General features: G+C 38.0%; 1 protein-coding gene across 3 annotated transcripts in view; it reads left to right on the top strand.

The window, feature by feature from the left end:
* Positions 1-5,753: 5,753 nt before the first annotated feature.
* dpp9 (dipeptidyl-peptidase 9) overlaps positions 5,754-14,127 on the top strand; it is a 29,145-nt gene continuing 20,771 nt past the window's right edge. For 2 of the 3 annotated variants that reach the window (XM_022670706.2, XM_022670705.2), the window contains exons 1-4: positions 5,754-5,927; positions 10,889-10,979; positions 11,079-11,317; positions 12,780-12,892. In XM_022670706.2, the coding sequence (XP_022526427.2) occupies positions 10,924-10,979; positions 11,079-11,317; positions 12,780-12,892 (408 nt within the window). In that variant the 5' untranslated portion in view covers positions 5,754-5,927; positions 10,889-10,923. Of the gene's footprint in view, positions 5,928-10,888; positions 10,980-11,078; positions 11,318-12,779; positions 12,893-14,127 lie in introns of those variants that run through there. The other variant, XM_022670707.2, reaches the window with a different exon arrangement.

The following is a 14,127-nucleotide window of genomic DNA, read 5'->3' as shown; positions in this document are numbered from 1 at the left end:
TAAATGCTTGTTATATAGACAAACTATGAATATTCTTCAGTAAATCCGTGGACTGATATTGGCTATCAGTAATTCTAGTCTATATATGCTGTTCATTCAATAAGAGCCCCATTCTGGGACGGAATGGAGCTTTTTTCACTGTGAACTGAATAGGTCCGTGCAGCTCCTATAAACAGTACTGTTGTTTGCACGGCACACAAAAGATTTGCGTCATGCTGGCACCTGCGCAATCTCTCACTTTCCCGGTTAACGGCCCACGAGAAGCCGAGCAGGAAGTGACACGATTGGCCTCACCTGGCTCCGTTGAAATCAGCGGGATGGCTTGGTCCAGTTAATATATACTGTCAATGATTCGAACGTGATTTTGAGGGCACTAAAAACTCCCATAATGCATCATGATTTATAGTAAACATCGCTGCTTACTAAGCGAGCTAAATGTGTCCCAAAATGCATTGCGGGTTTCGCTACTAAGCAACAGACAGCCGAAGAAACGGAGCGGACCATAGACTGTATATAGCTGGACAGAGCATCGTCTCTCAAAAGTGAAGCCACTACAGGTGGGGCGCCCCCTGCTTTTCGGCTGCAGAAAGCTGTGTAACTCCACCCATCCCCATAGGTTTCAATGGCAAAACAGACAACTTTCAATCACGTTTTTTTTTCTAATATACTGTAATTCTACCTCCATTATTTAAATGTAACAGCTAGTGTAACCTCTGCTTATATTGTCAAATTTTTATATCCCCACATAATTCGTTTTTTTTTTTAAATGTTATTCAGTTCTATTCAAAAAAGGTGTGGTTATTGTAAAAGGGCTGCTTATGGGCGGGACCAATAACAGACCGTCAGCTCCGCTCTGCAGTCTGTGACCGAGAGGCAGCCCTCAGGGGCGGGGTTATTCAAACGAGTAGGTTGCTATCCACAGTCTTTCTCCCTCCTCTGGTCTCTACTGCGCAGAATCGGGTGTCAGGATCGCCAACATGGCAGAAGATTTTGGCTTCATTTTTATTGAATGAATGGGAACGGCGACACGGCGTCCATCTTTTTTTACAGTCTCTGGAGCGGACAGCGAGCCATCAGGGTTGCTAGATTGTTACAGAGGGATTCAGACAAAACCAATTCACTGGGTAAAACGTGTTTCAAATCGGCCAAAATACTGAGAAAACCACCCAAACAGCTGATGTTCGTCATATTAACAATATTACACGGTTTATTCCAACATGATCTTAACTAAAATAACTTAATTATCTTAAATACCAAAAAACAATATTTAAATGAGTTTATCTGCATGTTTGTATTATGTGTTTTGTGCCTTGTATCATTGGACACACAAACCAAAAAAAGTAAATACAGTACATAAAAATAATCTTGCAAGCAATGAAAGAAAGAAATACATATAATAACGAACATTAACACAGCTTCAAATTTCCATCAGTAGGACTAAAAGCTCTGTCTCTGCCAGATTAGATATCTAACTACAACACTGATGAGTTCAATTTCCAAACTCCTAACACTTGGTTCACCTGTCAAATCACAGCGTTTCCTCCAGACACAACTCGACAGTTAGCATAAAACCACCCAATCTGGCAACAGCCGGTGTGCGCTGTTAATTTCAGGTTTTCTTAATGAAGTTCAGTATTGTGAGGATTATCTTTTAAACAGTGAATGTAAATGACAGATAAATGACTTCATGATCAGCCCAGAGCTTTACTAAATTTAATTCAGAGCTCAGTTCAGTGTGTTTATGGAGTTTTAAATACGGCTCAACCCCCTCTCTCACCTGTGTGTGTTTATGCGACCGGCGCTGGTGCATAGTGTTTTATCACTAATTAGTAAACTACATAGTGTCTCCCTAAATAGCGCAATACTAATGAGGGAGTAGGGAGCCATTTCGGTCACAGCCTATGACACACTACACTACTCACCATCACAGAGGCGGTTCTTTAATTAGGAAACCTAGGCATTTGCCTAGGGCCTCGACCAAATCTGTCCTCCATAGGGGCCCCCAAATCTGACCATCCCAGCTACAGTAAATACACCAAAAACAATGTTAATGTGTTACTTATGTAAAGGAAAGAAAAAAAAATCTATTAAAAAAACAACAGAAATATCAGTAGAATACCGAATTAATGTCTAAATACTAATTGTCCAAACACACATACCCCCCCTCCGTTGCTTGCATTGAACTAGTCCATAATATGATGACGTAGCAGTGTGCCACACGATGTGACTTTAAACCAAAACAGCCGGAACTGTACGCGACTAGAGTGACAGCTGTCACAGTGAAAATGCAGCGGAGTTATGAAAGTGGTTCTGCTAAACGAAAGAAACGGGCAGGGAGCAAAAGAATCGCAGATGCACTGCCAAAACTCCCCTCCTTTTTTACACCTAATGGACCGATCAGTGTTTTTGGGGCAGATTCCGATCGCCGGTCGTCTTTCACCAAGATCGGCCGATCGCCGATACCGATATTGGGTGGGGCCAAATGCCACATTAATGCCACACAGGTGCCAGACAAACCTGGTACAGATTCCCCTAATTACATCCACGCCAAAGCATACACTGGTAATTTACGCTGCTAGTAAATAAACACAAGAGTGTTTCTGACTAAAATAAAAGCTTTTTAGGAGAGATATAAGTTATGTGTAAATATTTATGAGACAATACCTGACAAAATCTGTTTTAATGACGTTAATAAACATCACTGTGACAGCGCTAGTCACAGTTTCACCGCAGCAAAGGACGAGGACGTGAATCACTTATCTAACCAGCCTTTACTGATTTCTGCCCCCATTAACCCTTTCAATAACCTCCAATAGCCTTTAATAGTCTTCAGTAGCCTTCAACAGTCTAACCTTGCAGCCGTGGTGTGTCCACTAAACTCCGTAGTTATAAACATCATGAGGTTAGCAGCGCGCTAACTGACCTGTTTATAATGTAATCCGAGCAGTGACTGCGTGACGGCTGCTCTAAACTGCTGCTGTTAGCTGCTTGGGCTGAAAGATGAACTGTAGAGAGCTGTATTATCCGTTTAGTGGGGTTAAAACCGTTATTTCCTACACAGAAAACTGTAAAAAAAAAAAAAAAAAAACGCTCCAGACTGGCTCAGCTGAGCTCTGTAGCCCGTGGCTGGGCTGTAGCTCTGACTGAGTAAAGACAGCGGGGCTTGTGATGCTGCTGCAGCTCCGACTAGTGGTTGGATGAGGAACTGCAGCTTCTTGTGAGCGAGCAGTTTCACTGGTTTCACCAGTTTCATCCACACACAGCTCTGATTAACTCCTGAATCAGATCGGCTAAAATCAGAGAAATATCTGCCGATCGCCAATTCTGTATTTTGGCTGAAAATCGGCCGATACCGATACACTGCCGATCGATCGTTCCATCTCTAGTTATTTGGTTTATGTGTGTTTTAAGAATGAGGGCCCCTTGTTTATATTTTGCCTAGGGCCCCAAAATGGCTAAATCCGCCCCTGCACCATCAAACAAGTACTGTAGTTGCTCCCAGAAGGAACAGTCATATTGCAATCCTATTCAGGTAAGCTAAAGGTTACCAAAAACAATAAATGATTAATGATTAAGTCTGACAAGTGCGATATTGATTGCACTTATTAATTGCAATATAAATAACATTTTTTATTTAGTTTTTACCCTTTTTCCCCCAATTTACAAGGCCAGTTACCCAACCCACTCATTTGGACTCCCCCTATGACTAGAAATACTTGGAGGGTGAAGAGAGTTGTAGAGGTTCCTAATGGTGTCCTACCATAATCCACCCCATGTAACTTGAATATCACTTTAGATTCAGAGGTCAAGTAGCACCCCACATATTTTAAATAGGGGATAGGTCTGGAAATGTGTCTGGCCATGGCATAGCATCTGTGTTGTCAAGGAAAGCTCTTGAGAAAGCAGCAGTATGCAAACAAGCATTGTCCTGTTGGAATAGTGCACAGCAGTGTGCATTCAGAAAAGGCTGTACTAATAGGGTTTAAATAGAGTCTGAGCTGTAAAGTAAGCTTTTCTTTAAGTTATAAAGTTCTAAGTTGAGTTTAAAAGTTAGCCAAGGATGAAGACTACAATAGTTTAGCATACATTGTGCATTGTAGCATTTGTGCTTTGGTGGGGCACCAGGATGTGCAGTAAGCACCCGGTTTCCTATAAAAAAAGCCTTGCATAAAAAATGTACATGAAGATGCTATTTTAATGCAAATACAGCCTTTCTTGCAGTATTTTATAAGTTGTTCTAGATGCTGTCAGGTACTGGATCACAGTCTGTAACTGATATGGCATTTGACCTCTATTCAGGACAAGTCCTACCCTGACAGCACTGTCCCTTCATTATTGACTGACCACACTCCCACAAGAGCACACACACCAAACAACACACTCTGACTCATGTTAATGAGGGCAGTGAGAGACACAAGAGAGCACATGAACTCTTTGTGTTTTCAAATGAACAAGAAACGTGGACGGCTAAAAACTGGAACCTGGAATCATCTTTGGGACTATTCCAGAATGAAGAATGATAAAAACAATAAGGCAATAAATAAAAGGGAAATAAAATGTTGAATAACAGTATTTCAAATAATATTACATAATGCTTTTATGCTGGAATGCACCTTCAGTTTACTAGAACATGAGGTGATTTCCTACCTTATAATGGATGATTTAATCCTAATTTCTCTTGGGTAGAATTCCAGCATGACACTTTCACTTTTTAGTCTGCAATAGTCAGATACAGCATGACACTTTCACTTTTGAAACTCAAGTGGAGACTAAGAGGTTGTCAAGGTGTGCTTCTTCCATCTAAAAAAAATGGTTGATTGTGGTATCTCTTGAAAGGTTAATAGACCTAGATCTTAAAGGATGAGGAATTGTCTTAAATATAATTGTATAGTTATATAATTTGTTCAGATTCTCCTTTGTTTAGATAGTCCTAGGAGTACTTAAAATGTTTTAACATGGTAATGCACAGGGTATCCTTGAAAATAAAAACAATTATGAAAGCATAAACATCAACGACATATGTCAGTAAAATCTTACAACACAAACAACAACAACAGCAACACCACCACCAATAACAGCAAAAAAAAAAAAAAACATTTTAGGATGTCTTGTTCATTGCTTTATTATATATTTTTTTCAATCCCCCAAAATAAGGCATTGGCACATATTTGAGCAATGTTTATTAAATGTAGTTTTTAGTTTTCATTTATTTTGTGCTTAATATGTATGTTACCTGTAGATATTTTAAATGATGTTACTATTAGAATTAACGTGCAAAAAGCTCATTAATGTTTGATATTTTACCTTGTTTACACGCTCAGTGAAGTTGAAATGCGCTTATGTCACAACAACTTAACTAGTTTTTCTGATAAAAGCGACAACAAATGAATGCTGCATAAGTCACGTTTTATTTTGTTGTAGCTAGGCATAAAAAAGGAGTTTAAGTCACACTCTTAACATGGGCCAATATTCTAAAGGAGTTTTACCACAGGTGGCTATACAGCATCATGAGAAGGTGATGTAACTTAGACAAAAAAAGTCAAATGAACCTGGCGTTTGAAAAAAAATATGTTGATTCAACGTCTTCCTGCTATCTGGGCTGTGCTATTTATGTAGGTATTTTATACAAAAGAATATTCTTTAATTTAATTAATTAATTTATTTCTAAAGAAATGGGAGAATTATCCAGCTGAATGTAAAACGTTTTCATTGACGATCTCTGGCGTCAACCAGAGGAGCGGAAGTGCAGTTTGGTAAAGCCCTCCGCCCGGAATCGAGCATGTCGGTGATGTCCGTTCCTGTTTTCGTGAGCAACTGCTGACTGTCGCTTTGTGTTGCTCACGGGCTATGGAGGCCGTTTTTAACAGCAAAATCGCTTAAAGAATCAACAGGTCGACAGATGAGAGACACTCTATAAGGGTTTACCTGTAAGTACTGCGCTGAGGGGCAGCTGGGGCTCGGTCGCGGTTCTGGAGCGGGTTATTTTTCGCCTCTTTTGAAAAGCCGGGCCGCTTCTCCTCCATCAGGACGGGGACAGGCAGGCTCGACTAGCTTACTGTCAGCTGGAGCTCAGAGTCACCCACATATTAAGCTGAAGACCTGCAGCTAAATGATTTAATTTGCACTGTTTTTAATCACACAGTGGAAGGAGAACAGCTTAAAATGTGGAGTATTCTGTGTTAAACAGAATGTCACCGGTTGGCTTCAGAAATAACGCTAACCTACGGTTTTGGCCAAACCGCAGCAGCGGGGCTTTTTCAGCAGCTACATAGCGCCTATGTAGCTAGCGTTACCTTACCGAGGCATATAACGTTAGATAGGTTAGGTATATTTCTGTTATTTAATGTATCAGTTTAAGTAGTAAGCTTACGTTGCTTTAAATACAGGTTTAAGAGACGCGGTTGTTTTATTCAGTGGTTGTCTTTGTTGGGGTGTTGCTCTCCGGCTTCCACAGTACTGCATTGGCTAGCTAGCTAACGCTAATTCGCATAGCTAACAAGCTAGGTTAGCCTAATGTTTCGGTAATGGTAGTCAGCTAGCTAGCGAGCTAACGTTAATTGTGGCTAGCTAGGTAGCTTTTAGCCAGCTTTAATTATGTCAAACCGTAACTTACTGTACATACGAGATATGTAACTAGTCAGTTAGCCAAGTTATAGCCATATATGAGCTAATTCTTAGTTATTCTCGCGGTTAATTTGGCATTTCTAGCTATGTAACTAGTTAACTAGCGAGCTAAATTAGCACACTAGCTGTCTAACCTAGCTAACTCTTAGTTAGCTTGGTAAGGTTAAATGAGCAGTCTTTATCCTTTGTTTAGTGTACATAGATAGTCAGCTGTTGAGATGCTGTTGAGATTTTGATAGGAGTTAGCTAACGCTAGCTAGCTAGCTCATAATAGTAGCTATTTAGCTAGGTTAGCTAACTAGCGTTAGCATGCTGTCAATGTTAACTAACTAGTATTTAATGTAACCCAGCTTACCTAGCCTAGCTAAGCTTAGCTAAGTTAGACACCCGGTCTGCCTGTAGGAAAGACATTTAGCTAGCTATGTTGGCTAACAAAGCAGCAGCTGACCGGCTGAATGCCAGACACCCTGAGAACTGTAACGTTACACCAGGTCGCCACTCTGCTCAGGGTTGGCTGGTGTTAGCCAACTTGGGGGTAGTAGCAAGCTAACTAGCCTAGCACCGCTGGCTACCCTGCTTGTCTTGTCATTGCTTGTAATACAGGTTTGCCGACATTATGAGCAGCAAACATTGATCTATGTCACCATACAAATGTGCCAACAGTCTGGTTTCGTTTTATTGTTCGCAGTAAGCAGATCTGATCTGTAGTATCAGTGCAGATACATGATATTTACCTCTAAACAGTGTTTACGTCTAGCTTTAGCTAGCGCGAAAGCCTAGCTAGCTAACCTAACGCTAACTAAAAATACAGTGCTTAATAAGAGCAGCCAACAACACTGTTAACCTAGCTAATTAATGTTAATTTCAGTTCTGTTTTAGTAACGTTAGCTAATCTAGATCGTTCTTTCAAACGTGTATTAGTTATAAACCGGCTTAGGGCACGTGAATTATGGCAGGCCGGTTTAGTCCTAAAAATGTCACCATAACACAAGTCATTCATTTTGAACCAGAGAAACCCAAGTTCCCCAAAGAACATTGATTAAACGGACCTATTACATATTTTAAGGTTGATCATAAAAAAAACAACCTTAAAAATCCTATGTTTATTGTTTAAATGACACCAGTTATTGTTAAAATTCATTTAAAGGTGATTTTCAATGGTTGGTGCTTTGAATGAATCTCCACCCCCAATAAATTAATTTAGGTGAAAGCTACCCACCAAAAATATTTTTAATATGTAATATCCCTCTCTATCTACACTCAAGACCCCAAAATACAGGATATAAAAACAGAATACCAGCAAGATTTCAGATTAACAACTAGATTTATTTAACGAGAGAAAAGTTTAATACAAACATTACAAATAAGTTATGTTGAAACAGCATAAAAAACTATTTGCCCGATAAATCAATTTTGATATCGGAGATCCACTTTTTTTCAATGTATCAGCAATGGAAAAAGGAACATTGATTCAACATCCTTTTGCTTTCTGGGTCAAGATCTATATATTTTATATACTTATATAACCAGGCTGCCATCATGTCCTTAATTTCATTTTGACTACAATATAAAACATATTTTAACGTCAATTTACATAAAATGTCACTCTTATCTATGCTTACAGGTTACGTGTAGAAAATGTAATTCTGCTTATCTACACTTAAATTCTGACAAATTAAAATTCTAGTTTTATATATTAGCACTATTGACCAAAAATATATTTATATTTAACGTGAGTACAGTTTAATACAAACCATACAAATAATCTATTTTGAATCAACATAAAAACAACATGCCCAAATAAATCAATTCTGACATCAGAGATCCACATTGTTTGTGTTGTATCAGCGATTTTAATTGTGACTTATTAAAATTCTAGTTGTATATATTAGCACTATTTTCACAAGCCAATACCAAATTGTAGATATCTAAATTTATATTTTAGAAATCTGAATGTGTCCTAAATGCATTACAACAACTGAATTAAAGTAGAAGTATTTTAAATGAACATTTGCACACCAGTTTACACATGTGGGCCTGGACTTTGTACTAGTAATAGGTGTGGACATCTGAATAACTATTTCTACTGTAAATATAAATATATATAGTTGGACCTTTCCATTATATTTAAGAGATTTATAATACAAATGTTACAATTAAAGTTATGTTAGTTTTGTATCACTGGTGGCATATTAGGTTAAAATTGCTTGTTATAGTTGTTTGCAGGGCGTTTCTGGGTTAAACCACAATCAGGAAAACACAGTTTTTAATATTAAGTATGCATCAATGAAGGTTATACTTTGTACTGTGTTTGTTTGTTGTCATAAGATTAACCAACTAATGACGTTGTGATACCTAAATTTCAACATCAGCACATCACAGTTAGCTTTCAGTTCTAGGAAATGTTTTGTGTGCTGTTGTTAACCTTTTAAAAGCTGTTTCAAGCCCCCCTGTCATGGCCTCCTTTCATTGAGACTCCAAGTAGAACATTCCCCATGTCTATGAAGTATTTGTGCTAGGACATTAGAGCAGGTCAGGCCTGAAAGAAGGATATGTTGCTGGAGACATTGAGTCACTGACAGTTGAGTCCCACTCAATGTGCTTTGACAGAAATGTCATGTGTTTTCAGTCTGAGTTTTTTTGTTTTTGCATAGGGTGTAGCTTCTCCTTGACCTTTATTTAAACATGTCCAGTGTAACAGCAGCTGAAAGACGAACATTTTATTCACAGATATAGAGAATAGGTAAATGAAACCTAATCATGACTAAAGCTGTGTTCTATAATACAAAGTTCAGTCTTTTTCTCTGACTATAAAACATTTCTTTCTTTTTTTTCTTTTTTTTCTCATATCCATGAGGTCAATTGCAAATTTTAATTGAGCCTGAAGGTGGCAAATGCTTTGTATTCAGCCACATCTTCTGCATTCTGTTCAGCTTTCAGATCTCATCTGCTGTGTTGGTTAGCATCATGGCTCCAACTTTGCTGAGGCCAGCTTCTCACATTGCAGTTAACCTGCTCCATCCTTGCTAGACAGCTTTGGATCTCCTATCACCAGTAATACCTTAACACAAGAAGAGTGAAGACTAGCCACACCTCCTCTGACACGTCAAGCCAATCACTGCCTCTTTTCTGCTGCTGTACGTAGCCAGCGCGCTAAGAGGAAAGCGCAGCAACTTGGTTCCAATACATCAGCTCACAGACGCCTTGTGTTGAGCGACATCACCCTCTGGAGTGATGTGGGAAAAGAGTGCCATCTAACCACCCAGACAGAGCAAGGCCAATTGTGCTCTCTCAGAGCTCTGGCAGCTGTTGGCAAGCTGCATGACAGAGATTCGAACCAGCTCCAGTTTTAAAGCTTTTAAACATGTAACTCCAGCACCAGCTAACCAACCAGTGAGCGCACAGTAGCAGTAATGCTAAAGGCTTTACTGTCTAAAAATCATTGTCTGTAGAGGAACTATAACAAATGAGTACATATTTTGTGCCTTTTTAGCAAAGTACATTATTCTGCTCTCTAAAAATAAAGGAATATCCTGGTCAAGTAGATTGTAACTATTTTTCATTTGTGTTTTTTGGTGTTTATCTCCATTCACTTCAATTAATGAGAACAGTGTGAATTTTTTTTGGAAATAAAACAACAAAAAAGTAATTCCCTGAAGTGATAATTAGTGATATGACACGATATTTCAGAGTATAATATCGTTCACGATATTAAAAAATTATGTCGATTTTATTGCATACGATATGATATGGTACACCCTTAGCTCCCATCCTGTTGTGCCCAGCTTTAATATTGTCTTAATTTAATATAGACTTAATTATTGCTTTAAATATTGAAGATTTGTTTGTAAAGGAAAATTTAGACTATCACTATCAACTTTTTCTTAGTGCACATATTACACTCTGCCATCTTGCATGCACAGTGCTCTGTGTCTTGTAGTTTGAAGAGGGCCTGACCGACTATGAAATGAAATAGCACAAAACAACACACACAGAGGGGGTGTGTCTTCATTGTCTGAGCATTACTCTTCGATTTCTTTATATAGAAAATGTTTGGAAGCTGCAATATACATTTTTAAGATATCTGGCTTAGCTCCATTTGTGTTTTTTGTGAAATTGTGCCAGGTTTCCCCTAATTAATCTTTAAAATTGCAAACATCAGTGAAATATTGCTTGAATAATAAAAAATATGCATTAAAAATGTATACACTGCAACAGAAATATATATATTTTTTGTAATCTATCTCCTCTGTTTCCTTTCCAGCTTGCAAGATCTAGTGGAGGCTTGTGTGCCGGTTAATGTATAGAGTAAAAAGGGTGAAACTTGAAGACGAAACAGAAGGAAGTTGGAAAAGGTACTCCAGAATATTTAAAACCAAACTTTAACGTTGTTACTTTATATAAGAGCACTACTGAGGGTTTGCTAATGACATGGGGAATGTTCCTGTGCTCAGTTTAGCAGCTGTCAAGATGACTGCAGTAGATGACCTTTCAGACAGCACTGAAGTGGTGGAGATGGAAGACGTGTCCTCCCAGTTCTTTGTGGAGAAGCACTCCTGGGATGGCTTGCGCGAAATCATCCACGGAAGTCGGAAGTACTCCGGAATGATCATCAACAAGGCACCCCACGACTTCCAGTTTGTACAGAAACATGATGATTCAGGCCCTCATTCTCATCGCCTGTACTATCTTGGTAAAGCTTTTTATATCCCTTTGCAATCTGATCTCCCATCTGTGTTATAAGTGTGACTCAAAGATGGATCAAAAATTAGCTGTTTTTTATTAGCTATTTATTTGTCAGGTGATTCTTTGATAGGGTTGTTAGAAAGATAATTCAGCTTGTAATATATTTAATAATAATATTTACTATCAATATAAACTGCTTTTAATTGTTTCAAGCTATTGTTTCTAGACTTTTGTACAACAAATGATCACATGAGATTAGTTGAGTAGAATATAGGATATATGAATTATCCTATATTATATATTATACAAGAATTAGGGCTGCAATTATAAGTCAGCATAATCAATATACAAATATATCAGTTAAGGCTGTGCCAAGATCATGATTATAAATGTTTTTTACAAGACTTGTGCACAGATGACCAAAAGCAATGTTTCATTATTTTGGGCAGCACACAGCACTGGGGGGATTGGGGCATTCATTGTAAGATCTAATAGAGAGACTAATGTAAGATTATAGAGGAGAGAAGTTGTAGGATGTATGGTAAAACCAGCTGCAGATCTTGCATACGGTTCTGTATTTTACTACATATGATGGATCATACATAACTCCTAATCAGAGAAAAATAGATCGACATCCATTACAAGATTTGCTTACCAATACTCAATCAATACAAAATAATTAAAAATTCACCTGCAGTTTTGAATTTTGTGAATTTCGGTAATATGAAATGTTTAATCATATATTTTAACTTTGAAAAAGATATATACATCTCTGGAAAAAAAAAAATTAAGAGACCACTTAAAAATAATAAGTTTCTTTTATTTTACCAAATTTTAAGACTGGTGGAGGAGAACATGCCAAGATGCATGAAAACTGTGATTAAAAAAAAAACGTATTGTCTTATTCTCTACTTGTGAATATTGTGAACGTCTCGCCACACTCCTAGTATCAACTCCACATTTTAGTGTTGACTAATTGTTAATTTAGTCTACACAAAGTGCTGTAGACAGAAACACAACAGTGGAAAGTTAAGAAGTTCTCTCTCATGCTGTTTACACTCAGCTTGATCTAAGTCTCAAAAGGTGCCCAAACACAACAGATAACTTTTCTCACAAAAAAATCTGGACATTTTACATTTAAGAATCTTCTGGGTATTTTAAAGAGCTTTTTAATCCCACGTCCAGCTGTGGGAGTTAAGTGATCAAAGCTAGGAACAGGAGCTTTATCCACGCAGATGGAGAGCTTGGCAGAATTAGTTGCTGCCTGATTGACTAATTGGAAAAATATTCAAACAGATTAAGTCGGAATACCAAATTAATCATTAGTTGCAGCTTTGTTATAAATGTAGTATTGTGGCATCTTGACTTATTAATTGTCTCAGCCTACAGGGCCCCCACTGTTACTAGCTTTGTCTGATTGTATTGTTTTTTTTATTATATTGTATTACATTGTATTTTTTGCTTTTTAGGTATGCCCTATGGGAGCAGGGAAAACTCATTACTGTACTCAGAAATTCCAAAGAAGATCAGGAAAGAAGCTCTTCTGGTTCTGTCCTGGAAGCAGATGTTGGATCACTTTCAGGTAAATCACCTGTATGAATGACTAAATTTACTGCACATATCGTAAAAGTATTTATGTGCATTCCACAATAAACATTTGAGTTTTATGTGCAAAGTCTGCAGAGTCATTCTGATCATTATGATAGTAACCTATATGCCTTTGTTGCAATGATCTATTTTTGGTTCTCATTGACCTTGAATGATTGTCCAAGTACTTTTATACTGCGTTGAATTTTGCACCCGTGCCAGGGCTGCTGTATTCATACTGGAGCAGTGTTTGTATTGGAGCTTTGGTCATCATGTTCAAGAGTCAAATACATGTGAATCCAGTGCTTGTGCTGGAGACTGCAGGCACTGTTGGAGACTAATGAAGAATAGTATTTTTTTAGCCTTAAATGCCATTAATGATTTAATTTAAGAACTATGTAATGCAGTTTAAAGAATCACATACTAGTTCATCTAAAAAAAAAAAATGAAAAGGTACTTTATTTCATTAGTTCAGTTCAAAATGTGAAACTCTCATATAGATGTATTACACACAGAGTGATCTATTTTAAGTGTTTATTGTTGTTTAATCAGTGTGGGCAGTGTGCCAAGTCCTGCTAGAAAATGAAATCCGCATCTCCATAAAAGTTGTCAGCAGAGGGAAGAGGGACTTTGGACTTGATATAACAAAGTGGATCAACACCAGCAAATAACATGTCTCTCCAAACCATCACTGATCATCAGTAAATGTTACATTTTAATTTTGTAAGCCAATGAGTGTAGAGATGAGCACCCCCACCCCTTCTTGTTTAGTGTCTACCTACAGTAGTCACTACTAGGGCTGCATGATATATCGTTTAAGCATCATCATTGCGATGTGTGCATGTGCTATAGTCACATCGCAGGACATATGATGTCTCTTAAGGGAATTAAATCAAATGACATGTTGCAATGTTTTGATTCTTGACACAAGAAGTAGATACACAGCATTGTAAAAAGCACGTGTCCTGCCATGTGGATGGAGGCCATGCGGTTACCTCGCTTCACATACTTGTAAACACACGTATGAAAGCTGTGCACCTCAGTCCAGCACAGTTTTGCGCAGATATTTCCAGTTACAGGTGAATTCAAGCTTTTAATCCCAGAAAACCGCTCTTATTTATCTTTTTAAAAGCAATTTAAATGCCTGATTAAAGGGCCGATTACTGTTGTTTAGCTGTTTTCCTCGGGTTTTGAGTGCTCTGCACTGACTCAGGTCTTGATCGGTCTGGA

Source organism: Astyanax mexicanus, chromosome 12, assembly GCF_023375975.1.
Source record: "Astyanax mexicanus isolate ESR-SI-001 chromosome 12, AstMex3_surface, whole genome shotgun sequence".
Lineage (NCBI taxonomy): Eukaryota > Metazoa > Chordata > Actinopteri > Characiformes > Acestrorhamphidae > Astyanax > Astyanax mexicanus.
This window is presented reverse-complemented; position numbering and strand designations above follow the sequence as displayed.